Genomic DNA, 18553 nt, shown 5'->3' on the forward strand with positions numbered 1-18553 from the left:
CCTAGCTCTTGGGTGCGTCTGCGGTTACGTACCCAAGCAGAAAATGTTCTTCCTTAAACGCAAATCGCACGTGCTCGCAACATGTTGTAGAGCTATTGGTGCGGCGCTTTCAATTCCTAAATTATAAAGCTGACCATCGAGTGACAAACAAAATAAATGGCTTTTCATGAAAGATAGCTAATTCACACGCCAAAGGTATATCTGCTGACACGAAGCAAACAATGTTTACGTGTATAAGACGTGATTAAAGCCGAGCCGAAGCAATCCACAATGCTTAAAATTCTGCCGTCTGGTACAGCAGGTTCGCAGCGGAAGTGTATTTTGACCGGATCCATTGCGATCGGCGGTTCTCCGCCTTCACTTCCCGAGAGGAAATCTGGCGGAGGATTGAAGAGTGGGACGGCGCTTGCATGTTCAACACCTATTGTCGTTTTCTGAAAACATGTCTTGTCTGCCCTCGTCTGCCCGCGTTTCAGTTCGCTTCCCGCAAATTGACTTGCAAGACGAGAATGACGAGACCTCTTTTGGGCGGCGATGCTTCTTCTGAGCATGCTGCTCCATCAGGGTATGTTTAGTTCGTCGCGTGTACAGTGCCGCCGCCCATATTTCTTGGGTACGCAAGCCGCTTGCGTCCCGTAATCTAAAGCTGGCTTTTGATGCCAACTTGGATCACTGGGTACGTACCACTGGGTATGTACCGCCTCTTCAATGACAAACAAAATAAAATCCTTTAAAGTTTCTTTGATGCTGGTCGGAATCAGAAACCGCGTCATCAGGAAGTCACTCGGTTTCCCGGCACCCTGTGCGCAACCTCGGCCCCCCTTCCCTCTTCTCTTTCTCTTGCCACTCCCTGCTATTTCTTAAAGCACGTTCCTAACGCGCGGGAAAAAAAATTGCAGTGGTGACCCCAGCACAGCCGCCGCTCAGTGGGTTGCACACTCTCATTAGGTTGCACCCGGGACGGTCTGCTCCCCTAACCCTACCCCCAGGGCTTAAAGTCGCCCGTCAGTAGAGAGGGGGGGGGGGGGGGGGAGGCGGCATAGGGATAGGGCCGCAACCAGTACAGCGTGCGCACAGTCACACAGGCTGATTTATATATATATATATATATATATATATATATATATATCAGTGCACCGTTGAAGCGTAGGATCCGGCAGTAAAAGAGGCCACAGACTCTGTCCACCAAGGTGGTCTGTGTCATATGCAGTGCTTCTAAGCAAAGCATGCAGCAGTTCGACGATACCAGGTTTCCCGTTTTTCCTGAATGCCACATCAGCAGATTAATTGTGGTTCAATGATTAATCTAAAAATTGGAGAGATAGAATTGCCCCGCACAAGGCACTCTTGGTAATTAAATCACCTCCAGTGCTCGTCGAATGGTTGCCGCAGTGCTACAGTTGACCTGCCGAGGCGGAGGGGCGGGGGCTAGCCCCTCAATAAATGGAAACGCGCCGGACCCCCGTGGGCCCTTCCTTACTTTAAGCACTGCCCCCCCCCCTCCCCTTCCAAACAGTGACGTCAATGCACGTCATATAATGAGACATTCTTGTCTGAATATGTATGGACACACGTACCACGCGTTGACTATAGAAAGAGGCGCCGCTAGATTGCTCAGCGTGTCCAGTTCGGCAATTATGATCTTTATTGATGAGACAGGTAATTAGGTGGTGGTAATTCAACCGCATATCATACGCATAGTCAAGCAATATAAGTACCTCTGCGTATACACATACGTAGGAAAGACTCTAGCACCCACCAAAATAATCTTAAAGGGGAAGCGGAATGCTGCAATAATGAAACTAAAAATTCGCAAACGGCTTAAAGAGATGAAGGCGGTAACATCTTCGAAGGAGACGACGCACTGCAATACATCAGAGACGTTATTAGGCATAACTTCGGCTAGAAAGAGAACGTTCCAGGTTCAAACAGATTGAGGCTGAGTGATCAAAATTTATCATAGAAAGCTTTTACTGGAAAAAAAAGCAGAAGAAACGGTCGCGGGATCCAATGAAATCCCAATACAGCTAAACAAACTCCTGGGTCCAAGGAGCAAGGCACTGCTGTCTAATGCCGTGGAGCAAGTGATTAAAACGAAGAAAATTCCGTTCGGGTGGCGTGAAAGCAGTAGCAACCTTTTCAGTAAGGGCAAAGGTGACAAAGATAAGACGAGCTCGGACAGCCCAGTTACAGTAACACCGGTGATATAAAGAAGGGCAATGCAACCCATAGAATTACGTGCAGCTGTCGAAGTGGGTGGAGAGAAACGATGTACTCGGGGAACTACAGAATGGGTTCGGACGAGGCAGACGCTTATAGGATAATATATTCGTACTTACGCAGTGCATACAGAGCTCAGAATAGACCTTTATGGGTAGCATTTCTAGATATTAGGGAGCCTACGGACACGTAGACATGGAATTGTTATGTGAGGCTCACAAACAAGAGGCCATAGACGACAATTTTGTGGGGCTGATAGAGAGCACCGAGTACATATGGTATAGGAAGGCCGCAAATGCAATGAAATTGCGGAAGTTCAGCTTGGAGTGAACGAAGGGTGTCCTTTGACTCCATCGTTGGTCACTTAGGCGTGCGTCTCTTAGGCCATTCACGAATCTGTCACGTACGAGACGCCCTTCGACTTCAGGAGCGTGGTAGCTGCAACGCTTGACCAGCCTGTATAATTCGGCGTAATAAGCATCGACGCCTTCGCCCGGTTCCTGAATACTCTTGTGAAACCGAGAATATCCGTAAACTTCGTTTGTTTGATGTACAAAGTGCTCGGTGAGACGTGCCTCCATGGAAAGCGAACATGATTCAAAAAGGGGACGACATTCAGGGCTCATAAAATATGGAAGTGAGCGTACTAGCATTTCTGTAGAAGTGTGGCAAACTCCAGAGCCGGCTGCGTAAACCTCGTAACGGGTTTTCCACGTCGGTAAGGACACCACCTTGTTGAAGTCGAACGCGTCGGGTTGCCATATATAAGGAGTTGCCGAGCCGCTTCAAATCAGACGCATTGCTCGTTGGTCATCTAGCTTCGCGTTCGGTAGAAGAAAGCCTTTGAAGGCGTTCAACCGGCCACTTCTGATACCACGTCGAATGTTGGGTTTCGAATATCGAGGTGATAACGACACCGCCTATTGAGAGGGGCCGCATGGACGCGCTCGGACTGGAGACACACCTGCACACTCTGGCGTCACCATAGCAAGTGGCGTTTAGTCGTTCCGGAATACAGGAGGGAATGCAGGTGTCGCCACCAGATAGCTAGAGAAACACAGGTGGCGACCGCTACCCTCGCGAGAAGATTGGCAAGACGAAGGAGAAAGAAGCCCGCCACTCCACGCGCCGTTCCAAGGGGTTCGCGAACACTGCTCGACTGGCCAGCACAGCCTTGGCTTGGGCTGTCCTTCCACTGCGGGCGCGACTCCTCCTGAAGCCCAGGTTGGTCCACATTCACTTTCAGTCGAAAGGCTGACGACGACGGCGGGCAGACTCCGGGAGGGAGTGCCGACGGAGGACCGAGGCCGAGGGTGTGCACTGAGCTATTGCCACCATGACGCAGGAGGAGAATCCAACCAAGAAGGAAGCGGCCCCGGCCAAGACGACGCCAGTGAAGCGGAAGCTGCCTGCTGCCGACAATGGCGGCAGTCAAGCTCAAGAGGCCACCATTGTCAAGCGGCCGCGCGCAAGGCCTGCCAATCAGGACCCGTCTCCACCAACGCTGAGCTCCCGGCCCGAGAAGCCGGCAGCGCCGACACCTTTCGCCACCAGAGCTTCGGCCAAGATGAGAAAAGCCTCAGATGAACCAGCACCAGACGCCGATGTGAACGTTCCGTCCACCAGCAAGGAACTTTCACGGAAAGCGCAGAGTGCGAGCCGCAAGACGCGATCGCGGAGCTTCTCCCGACGATGGCGGCAGTCCATCTCAAGAGGCCACCACCTTCATGCGGCCGCGTGCAAGAGACCTGCCAATAAGGACCCGTCTCCACCAACGACGAGGTCCCGGTCCGAGAAGCCGGCCGTGCCGAAAGCCATCACCACCACGGCTACTGCCAAAGTGAGAAAGGTGTCAGATGAACCGGCACCCGACGCCGATGTGAACATTCCGTCCACCAGCAAGGCACTTCCACGGAAGGCGCAGAGGGTGATCCTCAAGACGCCATCACGGAGCTCATCCCCGAGCGATGGCACCTCTGCTGGTGCCAAGGCTGCCCTGCGTCGACACCGCTCGCGAAGTCACTCCCCTGGCAGCAGCAGTCGCCGTGCCAAGAGGGGAAGGAGCCGTGGATGATTAATTAGGCACTCGTCCCGCAGCGGCCGCGGTGGCCACAAGCGCAAACGCAGCCGCCTAGGAAAGTCCATCGCCGACTCCGAGAGCAGCCACGGAAGAAAGACGGGACGAAGCAAGAGCCTGCAGCGAGCACAAGTGCCAAGGGTGGCAAGAAAAGGAGCCGCCACGCCCGTAGTACTCATTCGTCATCGAGCAGCATAGATGTGCGAGTCAAATCGAAGACGACGACAAGCATCTGCAATTTTAAACTGTTGTTATCCACAATCACGATTTTTAATGCTACATTCTAAATTTACAGCAATTTAAATAAATAAGTAGGTGCAGTGCCTGGGCATTGCAAGAAATTGTGCTTTGCGCGTTTTGGAAACAATTTATATAAATATAAAGTTTGCTTTCAAAGATCTTTACTGTTGTTCAATTATTGCCTGCAAAAAAAGGTTTTCAGGCATGGTTTTAAGAGCACAGCCCTTAGGCGCCCGTTCCTGGGTTGAGCGTCGGCCTCTCTGCACTCGTGCCACTGCTCATGCGTTCGTCGTCGTCGTCTTCACAGCTGGCGCCGATGCTGCTCATCATGCCATCGTTCAGATACCGCGGACCCCGAGTTTAGGGAGTGCAATTTTGAGGCCAAACGTTAGAAAAGAGCCGCCGACCCCTAGTTGCGGGAGAGCGATGTTGAAGCCAAACGTTAGCGTCGTCTAGCCTTCCAGGAACCCGACAACGGTGGTGCACACCTCGGCAACGCTAGCGCCAACTTGCCCGGTGCCACGGCCAAGTTTCAACGCGAGTGTCTCAGCCGGAACTTCGGAGCCAGCTGCAGTGCGGGTGACCGGTTGTGGTTCGAGCACGACGTGGTACTCGTCAGTGCAATTCGTTCGGAGGTACACCAAAGCAACACACGACCAAGCTTCGCTTATCCCCATATTCTCGACAGGGGACTGGCTACTGATCTTTATTAGTATGCTTTAATTGGTCAAACTTAAGAAAATAGGTGACATTAGTACGCACAGGAAGCCGGATGAAATCGAGGAGGGCTTCAAGCAGCTCCTCATCGGCGCCTCTGCCGGCCGAGTGGATGATGACTGGCAACGCTGTCAAGAGGGATAGCAGGAGTAAAATTGACCCAGGTACTTAACGTACCTGGGTGAATGCTATGTAAAACTTTGGCCCGCATTCACAAAGACATCAGAAGCGTTCCTAAGAGAAAATATCAGTGAAACTTGATGCTGGACGTACCATAAGGAAAGGCGGCTGGTAAATGGCGAAGAGCAAGTAAAAACAAAAGATTCGTGATTTTTTTAATGGTTTCAAGTCTTTGTAAATATAAAACCTTCCTTTATTGGTTCATAATATTTGTGTGCGCAATTCATACGGTTAATTAGATGTTAAAGACATAGTTATTTGGTATATCAGTCTTAGTAATTTTAACGCGATGATGCAGGCGCATTCAATGATGCAGGTTCAGTGCACATATATCAATCTGGCTTTCCGTAAGATACAATGTCTGCACGTATTTTTTCGACAGGCCGCAGCAGAATTCGGTGAAAGTATGCCGTAAATGCTATAGAGCCTGTTGACTGCCCACCACCCTGTAGCCCGCCTAATCAGAACCTACAAATGTATGTGTGGTGCGCTGTATGCCACATGCAGTTGGGGGTGCACTCAAACTTCCCGCGTGGACTGCATGGTATAAAGCGCTTCGTTAAATATTTTGTTTATTACTTACGTATCTTTCCGATAACTTAACTGAACGGCGGCTGGCTGCGAGGCCAGTGGCTTCATGCCATTACCCGGTTTTCCTTGTCTTTCATTGTTGACATGGCATTGTTTGAAATTGGAAAGTCGTTCGCGGCACACACTGTTTTTGTTTTGGGCTGGGCTCCAGTGTTCGTCGCAACGTCTAGGCTCGGAGCTTTTAATGAGATATGCATCACGCCCTTTCCGGAATGTTTTTTGTCTCTAATCGTTTTCCCGCCAGCATGAGTGACTGCCTAGTCCGTGGTCTAATGGGTAGAGCATCGGGCTTCTGTGCAGAGGGGACCCAGTTCAAAACCAACCATTGGCTCAACTTGGGTCACTGAGTATGTGACAGTGGGTACCTGCTGCTCTTCAATGAAACTGTTTAGAGAGATTTACATTAGGGTACCCTAACGCTGGGTACTCCTAGCGCTTGGGTACGTCTGCGGTTACGTACCCAAGCAGAAATCGTTCTTCCGTAAACGCGAATCGCACGTGCTCACAACATGTTCTAGAGCTGTTCATGCGGTGTTTCGAACTCCTAAAATATAAAGCTGACAATCAAATGACAAATAAAATAAATAACTTTTCATGAAAGATAGTTAATTTACACGCCAAAGATATCTGTTGACACGAAGCAAACGATGGTTAGATGTATCAGTTGTGATTAAAGCAGAACCGAAACATTGCACAATGCTCTAAATTCTGACGTCTGGTTTGACAAGTCTGCAGCTGAAGTGCATATTGAACGGATCCATTGTGATCGGTGGTTGTTCGCCTTCACTTCCCGGAAGAGGAAAGCTGTCGGGGGATTGACGAGTAGGACGGCGCTTGCTTGTTCAACCCCGTTTTCTGAAAGAATGTCTTGGCTACCCTCATCCGCCCACATTTCAGTCCGCTTTCCAGAAATTCTGTTTCACGACGGGAATAACGAGACCTCTTCGAGGCAGCGATGTTTCTTCTTACCAGGCCGCTCCAAGGAACCAGGACACATTGAGTTCTTCGTGCGCGTAGTGCCGCAGCCCATATTTCTTGGGTACACAACTCTAGAACTGACTTTTGATGCCCGTTTGAGTATGCACCACTGCCACCTCTTCGAAGAATAGTCTTGACCAGCCTGCGTAACCTTCGTTTGTTTGGTTTACAGAGGGCTCGGTGAAATGCTTTAGGACAGTCTCGTAGCAGCGCAGTTCTTCCACAGAAAGCGAAAAGGTTTCAAAAAAGGGGATGACTTTCAGGACTCATACATTATAGAAGTGAGTGTACTAGCACTTCTGCAGAAGTGTGGCAAAACCAGAGGCGGCACCATAATCTTCATGAAGGGTTTTCCAGGACGGTTAGGACGCAACGTTGTTGAAGTCGAACGCGTCGGGTTGCCGTATAGGGAGACGCAAAGTCACTTCAAGTTGGACGCATGTTGCTCGTTGGCCATCTTGCTTCCCGTTCGACCAAGCCGCTCCAAGGAACCGCACCTCTTTTCTCCAATCAATCAGTCAATCAATCAATCAATCAATCAATCAGACATTTATTTATTGTTTTCAATGTAAGATTAGAAAAAGAAGGATATGCAGAATAGGGTCCCAAGATCACAAGAACGTACCGGGACCCTCTGTACATGATTATTGAATACAAATTACGAAATTAGCAGAGAAATATAGAAATAACTAAACCAACAGAAGAAACGGGTACATAAGTTACAAGAATGTTACATTGATAAATGACATTATTAATGAAAGTTTATAAATACATAAATCTGTTTCGTGATGGCAGAAGTATTTGATAGAGAAATACAAATTCACACTAACGCTGAAAATATGCAAGGAAAGTCAATAAGGAACAGTAACAGTGCATCGATAACATGTGAAATAACCACAAAGCTAAATTAGAGAGAGAAAAAAGAACAACAAAAGAACAGAGTACATACAATAAAGAATTCATAAGAGAATTATTTTTTTAAAGATAGCTTAAAGTGTTTTATTTTTGTTTTTTTAATGCAGTAAAGAGATGATGATGTTTCGATGGGCAGGGAAGAGAATTCCACATTTTAATGGCACAAAATGATGCTGTCATTTTACTTTAATTAGTAACAACTATAGGCAGCAGGAAATTTAGATAGCAAGAAATATAAAAATGGCTAGGTTCTGGCGGATCGCGTCCGCGTACAAAATGACGCATAGAGCAACTTTAGGCCGCGGATACTAGCATCTCGTTCACTTGGCATATACCGAAATTTCCGTGGAAGGGTACGAATGTATTAATAACATGACTGATAGGTGATGTAATCAATAACATCACGTGCTGTTCCGTAGCGTCAGGATTAACGATAATAAAATCACGTGTGGCACACACCCGCATTCAATTTGCGCGTACGAGCAAGGGGTATGGGGTGTTAGCCGGGGACAAGAAAGAAAGAAAGAAAGAAAGAAGAAAGGAAAGGAAGAAATCACGTGTGACTCATAGCGGGGCCGCACATTTCACGACATTTTGCCACAGTTCACGACGATTCTGCGATGGGGCGGACTTGGTGCAGCTACGCACTACTTGGCCATCGCGCAGACCAAGCCGAACACGCTCAACGTAGTCAATAATAATAGTATATAAATTCACTCTAGCAATTTTCACTATAGCAGACCCACCATAATCACAGCTTCGCTGGCTTGCAACTTCACAGTAGTGGAAGGGCTCAGAATTTTTATACAGTGGCCGTACCTGTACACTTTTGGCGTGTGCCGGAATACACGAGGGAACGCAGGTGTAGCCACCAGATAGCTGGAGAAAAAAAGGTGGCAACCACGTCACTCGCGAGAAGATTTGCATGATGAAGGAGAAAGAAGCCCGCCACTCCACGCGCCGTTCCACGGGACTCGCGAACGCTGTTCGACTGGTCAGAACAGCCTTGGATTGGGCCGTCCTTGCACTGTGTGCGCGACTCCTTCTGAAGCCCAGCGTTGGACCACATTCACCGTCAGTCCAAAGGCTGACGACAACGGCGGGGAGACTGCGGCAGCGAGTGCGGGACGGAGGCCTGAGGCCGAGGGAATGCGCCGAGCTTTTGCCGCCATGACCCAGGATGAGGATACAGGCAAGAAGGAAGCGGCCCCGCCCAAAAAGACTCGGGCGAAGCGGAAGCCGGCTGCGGCCGACTATGGCAGCAGTCCATCTCAAGAGGCCACCACCGCAAAGCGGCTGCATCCAAGGCCTGCCAATAAGGACCCGTCTCCACCAACAACGAGGTCCCGGTCCGAGAAGCCGGCAGCGCCGAAAACCATCGCCACCACGGCTTCTGCCAAGGTGAGAGAGGCCTCAGATCAACCGGCACCTGACGCCGATGCGAACGTTCCGTCCACCAGCGAAGGACTTTCACGGAAGGCGCAGAGGGTGAGCCACAAGACGCGATCGCGGAGCTCCTCTCGAATATGGCAGCAGTCCATCTCAAGACGCCACCGCCTTCAAGCGGCCGCATGCAAGAGGCCTGCCGATAAAGACCCGTCTCCACCAACGACGAGGTCCCGGTCCGAGAAGTCGGCAGCGCCGAGATCTATCGCCACCACGGCTTCTGCCAAGATGAGAGAGGCCTCAGATCAACCGGCATCAGACACTAATGTGAACGTTCCGTCCACCAGCGAAGGACTTTCACGGAAGGCGCAGAGGGTGAGCCACAAGACGCGATCGCGGAGCTACTCCCGTCGTTGGCGGCAGTCCATCTCAAGACGCCACCGCCTTCAAGCGGCCGCATGCAAGAGGCCTGCCGATAAAGACCCGTCTCCACCAACGACGAGGTCCCGGTCCGAGAAGTCGGCAGCGCCGAAAGCCATCGCCACCACGGCTTCTGCCAAGGTGAGAGAGGCCTCAGATCAACCGGCATCAGACGCCGATGTGAACGTTCCGTCCACCAGCGAAGGACTTTCACGGAAGGCGCAGAGGGTGATCCGCAAGACGCGATCGCGGAGCTCCTCCCCGAGCAAAGCCACCTCTGCCACTGCCAAGGCTACCACACGTCGACACTGCTCGTGAACTAACTCCCATAGCAGCAGCAGTCACCGTGCCAAGAGGGGAAGGAGCCGTGGTTGATCTGGGCACTCGTCCCGCAGCGGCCCTGGTGGCCACAAGCGCAAAGGCAGCCAACGAGGAAAGTCAACCACCAACTTGGAGAGCAGCCACGGAAGAAAGACGGGTAGGAGAAAGATCCGACGTCGCCGCTCCAAGAGCAGCACGTCTGCAGCGAGCTCGAGCGCCAAGGGTGGCAAGAAAAGGCGCCGCAACGCCCGTTGTAGCCATTCGTCGTCGAGCAGCAGAGATATAGGCGAGTCAAATCGAAGTCGACGACGAGACTCTGCTTTTCCAATAATGCGTTTTCATTTTTGGTCCAATTTTAGAATGTTCATCCAAAATCGCGATTTTTACGGTCTAATATGGAATAAATTGGTTTAATTATTCAAAATAAAGGAGTAGGCGCAGTGCCTGGAGCACTAAAGAAATCGTGGTTGGCGCGTCGGGGAAACAATTCAAAATAAATTTTGCTTGCAAGCATCTTTACTGTTCAATTATTTACTGCACACAAAGTTTAAAGTAGGGTGTCCTTAAAGAATGAAGAGTCTCTCCCCCCCCCCTCCCCCGGGCCCCTCCTGACTAAGCACCGCTTCTTGGTTAGCGTAAAAGCACAAAAAGAATGTATGTACATCCTGGCAGAACCTATGTCACGAGGGCTGTCGAGCGGAATACGATTGGTATTCATGCCATGTAGCGCACAAGATATTGCTGCAGACACGTTTAATTAAAACCTGTAGTGGTTCTTCTGAGACATGTATGTACCTATGTATCTTTTGTATCTGCGGCTGTATGCACATACACTAACCTCTGGTTAAAATTAGTGTGGAGCTTTACGTGCCAGAACACGATCTGATTACGAGACACGCCGTAGTGGCGAACTCCGGGTTAATTTAGACCACCTGTGGTTCTCTAACGTTGACACAATGCACGGTACACGGGTGTTTTTTGCATTTGACCCCACCGAAATGCGGCCGCGATTTGATCCCGCTACCTTGTGCTTAGCAGGGAAACGCCAAAGCCACTGAGCGACCACGGCGCGTGCTGTTATCTGATATCCGCCCACGTTGCTGTGGCACTCGTTTTCCAAGGGTGGCCATGAGCAAGACAGCATGACTACATTTCGATGACGCAATGGTACAATGACGAAGAAGGAATGACGTCAATGGAACGGCGAAAGCGGTTTGACAGTGATGGCATTACGACAATGAAATGACGACGATGGCCTTAAAAATGGCGTGACTATACTGTGGGAAGGCGATGGCAGGAGAAGAGTGGGATGACGAAGTTACCATGACAATGATGCAACGGCCACGACGTCATTAGGACGACGGTATGGCAACGAATACATGGCAACGACGCAATGATGATGATGGTATGACAATGGTTTAACACTTCTAAGAGTGTTAAAAGGGCGTGTTCTCGCTTTACATCCATCGTTATACCCATTTGGCACCCATTTGGCTCAAGAAACCCAGTATAGTAAGGGTGTGCACAAGAAAAAAAATTAAATATAAATTTGTTCGGATACGCGTAGTGTTCACACGTTCGCTACCGTTGAAAACTGTCCTTGTATAGCTATAGGAATGTAAGGTTTCAAGCGTAACAAACCCATTTTCTTTGATGTAAGATGCGACCTTGTGCAAGGTTTCTTATGAAATGAAGCAGTTAGAGTTTCTGGACAATTAATACAGATAGATCACAATATTTAAAGAGCTGAAACGAGGCTTCGGTATGGCGCAATGGTTGGTGTGTATGGTTTCCACGTGACGTTCCTCGGTTCAAATGGACCTCCATGCATTTCTTTCGCAACCTATTTAAGGATGAGTTGTTTGGCGTTTGTGTACTAATGCTAATAAACAACTCGCAAACACTGCAAAATATGACGAACTGAGGTCGTCATTTTCTTTCCATTTCGCTTCTACTTCAGCCTAACACCCTTCCTTGGTGGTGTTAATCAAATAAGGGTGCTTGTATTAACACCCTAGAGGTGCTCGTCTGGCGACAAATTGATTTAGACCTTTAAGAGTGTTAAAATGTTTATTGTATATAGGGCGAGATGGCTTGACGAAGCCGCTATGACGAGAGTCGGATGACGGAGCTCGAATGACGACGATCCAACGACCCCGACGGCATCAGAATGAGGAGTACATACCCACTGGCCCAAGCTATTACACTAGTTGATTCACTGGGTCGACTTGATACGCGTGACCTCGACAACCTAACCTCAACAACCGTCACCGTTCGGTGGCGCCGAGGCGGCTCAGGCCATTTTCGCGTGTCTGCACACCTTTCAACATGAGAGTCGGACACGCGCAATGCCACTGGAGCTCTAACGATACATTTTGGCCACATACATTGTGGCGAAAGCAGGGCCTTCGAGATCCGGCGATGCGCACTCGTAGCGGCAGATATTGATGTAGTTTGTGCTGCCAAGACGTAAAGCTTTTACTTGACAGACTGGCCACGCCACGACAAATTAGCACAGTAGGTTCCAAGAAGTGGTAGGACATTATTTGCTGCGGTCGGCTACACCGCGGCCGCCGCAGGGTGCTGCCATGAGTCCACTGGCTGATCGCTGTGGACGACCGCGTTTGCCTTACGTTTAGCGCGCCGTAGGCATCAAATTCGGAAATCCTGGCCACGTCTACGTTAGCTCGCTGTGGGCAATTGCAGTTGGCGTACGCTTAGTGCGTCGTAGGCACCAAAATCGGAAGTCGTGGCGTTCACGTTAACATCCAAAATGAAATTTGAACTGCGCGTCACGGTGACATTTCGAAGGTGGAGCGTTGTGGACCCGCCCCACTCCGCCGTAGCCCTCTCAGTGCAAGACATTGAAGGAGGAAGGAGAGCACAGCGGAAGCCGTGTTTGATTGCCAGTAACTCTGCTTCTGCTGAACGTATTGAAGTACTTTTTGCGGCAAAGTATTTCTGCAATTCCCTATTTTCACTTCAAATGTCTTTCTCCACTTTGATAAAAAGTGATTCAGGGCCCCTTTAAAATGATTTATTTTGTTGTTTTTGTTGCTCCTCTATTTTTTCCGGGTTCTTTGTGTTAAAAAACTGTATTTAGAAATAAATTAAATGCTGGTGACTTACGGAGCGAAACCATGATTTGATTATGAAGCACGTCTTAGAGGGGGACTCCAGATTATATTTGAACACCGGCGGTTTCTTAACGTTCATCTATATCTATGTGCACGAGGTTTCTTGAAATTCGTTCCCACAGGAATGTTGTGGCTGGTGCAGGGATCAACCCTTGGCAACTCGAGCTCAGCCCAATGCCACATTACCAATGTGATCAGTACAAATCAAGAACGATAAAAAAGGAGAGAGACAAACTGCTTGGGAACATAAATTTATTTCTTCAGTTGTTCGTACTGTTCGGAACGCCTGCATTGTATTCTGACAGTTTTCCTCTTGCTGAAGGTCTACGGCGCACTTTATCCGGAAACAAAGTACCTAAAGTAGTCGACGCATTTCAGGCCGTAATTGACACCTTTCGGCAAGTACGGGAAAGCACATCTCTGCGATAAAAAGGTAAATTAAGTCGACAAACTTCGAAGCCGTATCAGATTGACAGGGATTCAATTGAGCTCACCTGCAAGGCACCCTTGAAGGAATCATATTTGAAATTATACTTTTCTTTCCATTCCTGGAAAGCCGAAGAAGACGTAACTATCCGTTTACATGAGCAAGCACATGAAACACAAGAATCCTTTGAAGAATTGTTGAGCATAATACGAACTTTCTCTAAATATCAATAAACGGCTTTGAAAGTGCTCTGTTCTCAAATTCGTTTCACCAAGACAGTTTGCATTAACCCCCTACCCTCATTTGGGTGCATGACTCATGCGTAACAGGAGGAAAGGTGAAAACATTTTCTTGGAAAAGCATGAATTTTTATCATAGCTACAATTTTACGGATCACTTTGCGTCGTTCAATCGACTCTTCGCCAAATCCCTATGGTAAGCGTGAGCGTCAATGTTTTCGTGCCACCACAACGCGGCAACATGTAAACGGGCTCAAAAAAAATATAAACCCTTGAGACAAGCCAGATGAGCGGTATTTCTTGTAGGTTACGCACGACAAAACAAAGTACAGATCATCGCTCAGCATACCATAATTTATAGGTAAGGACAGCCTGGGGAGGTGTTCTGGCGACAATTAAATCAGCGCTGAAGACGAAGTAAAGAAAGAACTCGGTGATCAATTGTGTCGTTTCTTCCCTTGATTCTCATTGCTTTGCGCTGTTTTAATCAAGTCACAATGAGGGTACGACATACTGCACACCGATTACAATATTACAAAGCCTCTCCAACAATAGAGTGTTTTAGCTGAGCGCTTGCGGTCCGCTCCGCTCAGACCGGCATATGCTAGCAAATGCCACACAACCGCTTAGCGCGAACGCTATTGCGCTTGCGCACAGCGCTCATACCGGCAGCGGAACGAAGACCGCATCCCTCGCTCCGCTACAAAACCGACTGAGCGGAGCGTGACAGCGTCTCTACTTGGCCTCTTCGTCGTTTTGCAGCCGAGTTGATAGCGCGTCGCTCGTGGCAAATGTGTGGCGACGTACGATGGCGTGATGACGAAGGTATGACGAGAGTCCGATGACAAAGCTGGAATCAAGACGATGCGTTGTGCACGACGGCATCAGGACCACGAGCCCATACTTAATGGCCCAAGCTATTGGACAACTTTGGCCACTGGGTTGGGGTACAAGACCTGACGACGACGTCATGACGATAGTAATGGCGAATTCCATTGGGAGAACAGGAGCACTCAGAAGCACGCTGAAAGTGCTCGTTCCAGAGACGACGTGTTTCAGTGGTCGAACAGGAGTGGGAGAGCCGTCATCCAGTGGTAGAACAAGAGCAGTTTCGCTGCGCCGAGAGCAGCCGGGAGCAGTCCGGACTGCTCTCGCCTGAAAAGCGGAGTACGGAGGAAGTCACGTGACTTAAACCGTCATATCCTCCTCATTTCTTTTTATTTTGCTTCAGCCGGCGCGCGCGGCGGCAATGGCGGCAGCCAAGCGTAGTTGGCGTTTTGGCACCGCTGTTTTTGACGTCGGTGATGCGAGCGAGCTTCGCAGCGATTTAGCGACAGATCCTGGCATTTCTAGTCCGCCTTGCTTCTCGTTGGATGCGCGGGGGACAGCGGACTTCGCCTTGCTGAAGTGCTTGAGACGCTCGACGGTGACAGCAGCGAAAGCTGCTGGAGCGCTCAACTTCAGATTCAAGTTGCAGTTTTAGATTATCTTCGCAGGCCGAAACATTGTGGGATGCGTCGGCGCTGCACAAAAGCATGTAGTATGTGGCTGCAAACGGTGACAGCGTTACGCCCGACAGATTACAAGACGATCACGCGCGTTTTGCCGCTCTCCTGCAGAGTATAGAGGGACGTCGATTGCTTTAGTCACATGGTACATTTCCCCTCACACGTCCCCCTCCCACCTGCTCTCCGAATGCACGCCGTATTCCAGTGGCGGGTCGAGTGTCCCTGCTCTCACTGCGCTGTCACCCGACTCCGCAATGCGTGGCGCCCTGCTCCTGTTCTCCCAATGGAATTCGCCATAAGACCATCAAGCTGGAACGACGACGAAAGAACGACCACGACGGTATCGCGACCAGCAGCACATGTGTAGTGGCCCAAGCAATTAGACAACTTTGGCCACTACATCAGGGTAAGAGGACGGACGGGCGTACGGACAGATGGACGGACGGATAGGCCACTGGCCGCTCGAAGTACTTTGCGTGTATTCGCGGTCTTCTTTCACGCTCGGAAAAAACTTTTACGTAGCACGTATTGAGCAACAGAAAGCTGTATCGGGAGTTTTTCATGTTGATCTACAATTTTCTCATTTACACTTTTCATCAAATTATAAATATTTGATAAGTTGATTAACTAATTAAGACTAATTATGTAATTAGGCGGAATGCAAAAGACAATATGAGTATCTCCAAGCGACGGCAAACAACATTACCTTGGTTCTGTCCAGCTACGTAGCATTTGCACATTTTCGAAGTTTGGATCAAGTTAAGTGAAACACCTTGTATGTGGTCAATTCTCTGCTGGTTAACCACCACAGCGAGCAGCGCTTCAGCAAGCACTGAGCAGAGAAAGAAAGAGAGCAGGCCTAGCACGCTACTATGCGATTCTCTACGATGGAAAATGAAATGACATGCACAGAGCACTTTACACATACACAACATACACAGTACGCACCACAACACTCAGCCTATCACAGCCAACTATGCGTTATCAGATGCAACGTTGAAACATATAAAAAATTTATAGGTTTCTTTTTTTATTTTTGTTTTGCTCGTGTTAGCTTGCGTGAGAGCCAACGTCACTCAATAAACGCCGCCTTATGCAACACGAGAGTGGAAGGTAGACACGGTATTAAATAGGTTTGCCTCGGAAAACATCGAGTAAACAAGAAATGAACAAAAAAGAAAGAAAGAAACGACTAGGGGAAGGTAGGACACGGTATTAATAGGTTTGCCTCGGAAAACATCGAGTAAACAAGAAATGAACAAAAAGAAAGAAAGAAACGACTGGGGGGGGGGGGGGGGGGCAGGACGGCAAATGCGGTTTGTGCGTTCAAATATATAGGCCCTAGCAGTGGGCGTTGGGGAAGGGGGAATGTGTAGAAAAGTGTAAAGTACGACAAAAATATATGTCCGCGATCAATGGTGTCAGCGTAGTGTGCGAACGCTGCAGCTCAGCTCTCTGTCGTTCTTGTTTGATAGTCTGCGTGCGTGCGCGGTTTTAGTGCACATCATATATAGAACTCCTATAGTGCTAGAAATGTGCCAACACGCGCAATCGCGCCATTATAGAAGCCTGTAGTTCAAGGTTCCAAGTTGAGAACTATATTCTCAAGGGGTATCTATAGCTTCCAGGAAGTAAAAGCGTTTTGTTTCACAGCGCAGCTCTTAGACGCCTGTTCCTGCGGCCAGCGTCGGTGTAACCGAGCGAACGACCGCAGCAGCGAAGGATGAAAGCAAGAGCAACGCGAAACGCAGCGGGTAATGAAAGGCAGTGATAGCGAAGAGAGCGCTAGGAGGAGGAGGGTATGGCGAAAGCGTGAGAAGAAAAGTGTTGTGCAGCGCAAGAAGTGTTCTGTTACGATCGCTACGAGATGGCGCCAAAGCACTGCGCATCATCTGTTCACTTCTTTCTTCTGTCACTGCTTTTCACCGCCTAACAAATGTTAAACGCCGACCCGTCTGCATGTATTTATCGATGCACGACCCGTCTGCATATATCAGAAGTTTCTCGAATGTTATCGATAGTTCTATCTGTTGGCTGTTGTCACCAAACGTTTTTGTAATCTGATTGTATGCGCACGCGAATTGTGTAGTACTTTCTGGAAGCCGCGCGGGCACCAGCGAATGCAATGGAATCTTCGACGAGTCATGTGTAAAAGCAGACGCACTTGACCCGCAGAACAGATTTTCGACGATCGCCGACTCTGCTCGCCGCTATCGTTGTGCTTGAGTGTTAGTTGAGTGTTTTGCTGTGCATAAGTTCGCCCCATAAAGAGTTAAATTTGTACCTCACAGTTTCGACACTGTGTCGTTCTTCACTCTCAGTACCACTTGACAATATAATAATAATAAAAATGTAAGCCAGTTCTTTCTGAACAATGAGCGACACAACCGGTGGAAGTGCTTCGTCTGCCGCAGCTGCTAAACAAGCTGCCTGAGCAGAGGCTCTGCGCCGCCGCCGAGAGGACCCTGCCATTCAGAATCAGATTCGTTGCCACAATACGTATATCGAGGATTCAAAACACCTAAGCATCTGCGGTCAAAATTCGCTTTAGGAGTAACGTAATCGTCGGTGAATGTTTTCTTCTTTTTTTTTCGCTCACAGGGAACAACATCTCGGCTGCGTGGACGACCTTGGAGGTGCACTCGCCAGCGACCATGGAGAGCTTCGTGGTTGCCTGCGTGACAAACGTAAGCGCAAGTGCTCATGCGAATCTGTGCAACAGAAAGCTAAGTAAAAACGAGTATGTTAGTATCATCAGCCGGAAAATGAAAGCACTATTAAGGATCGACGGCCGGAGCGCTAGAATTTAGACCTGGGACAGTGATACTCACCAACGTGCAGATATAGAGAGTGTCGACCCTTACCCTTATCCAGCATGCGGGAGAGGCCGACAGCTGATGGTGATGATGACCTTAACGCCATCGGCACATACCCGCTCACAGGGATTGGCCAAGAGTCTGGCAGATTTTACATATGTGCTAAGTGAATAAATTTAGAAAATCTATAATCTTGATGAATAAATGAGTACCCAATTTTATTATTCTGTAAATTTCCTGCTTCAGTAAGCGTAGTGCTTTATAGATTCTAGAGACTTAATTACGGTCATGAATTATTCCTCCCCTGTCAGGCTACTGAACATTGTCTTCGTCTTCAGCATAATAATCTTCAACCACACTCTTACACTTTTTCGGTTAAGG

General features: G+C 49.0%; 1 protein-coding gene across 1 annotated transcript in view; it reads left to right on the forward strand.

Annotated features, from left to right (window-relative positions):
- LOC119444943 (nucleolar protein dao-5-like) overlaps positions 1-10461 on the forward strand; it is a 35453-nt gene extending 24992 nt beyond the window's left edge. The window contains exons 3-4 of the mRNA XM_049663764.1: positions 3788-4002; positions 9808-10461. Coding sequence (XP_049519721.1) covers positions 3788-4002; positions 9808-10042 — 450 coding nt within the window. The 3' untranslated portion in view covers positions 10043-10461. The remainder of the gene's footprint in view (positions 1-3787; positions 4003-9807) is intronic.
- Positions 10462-18553: the final 8092 nt, after the last annotated feature.

This window comes from Dermacentor silvarum, chromosome 3, assembly GCF_013339745.2.
Source record: "Dermacentor silvarum isolate Dsil-2018 chromosome 3, BIME_Dsil_1.4, whole genome shotgun sequence".
Lineage (NCBI taxonomy): Eukaryota > Metazoa > Arthropoda > Arachnida > Ixodida > Ixodidae > Dermacentor > Dermacentor silvarum.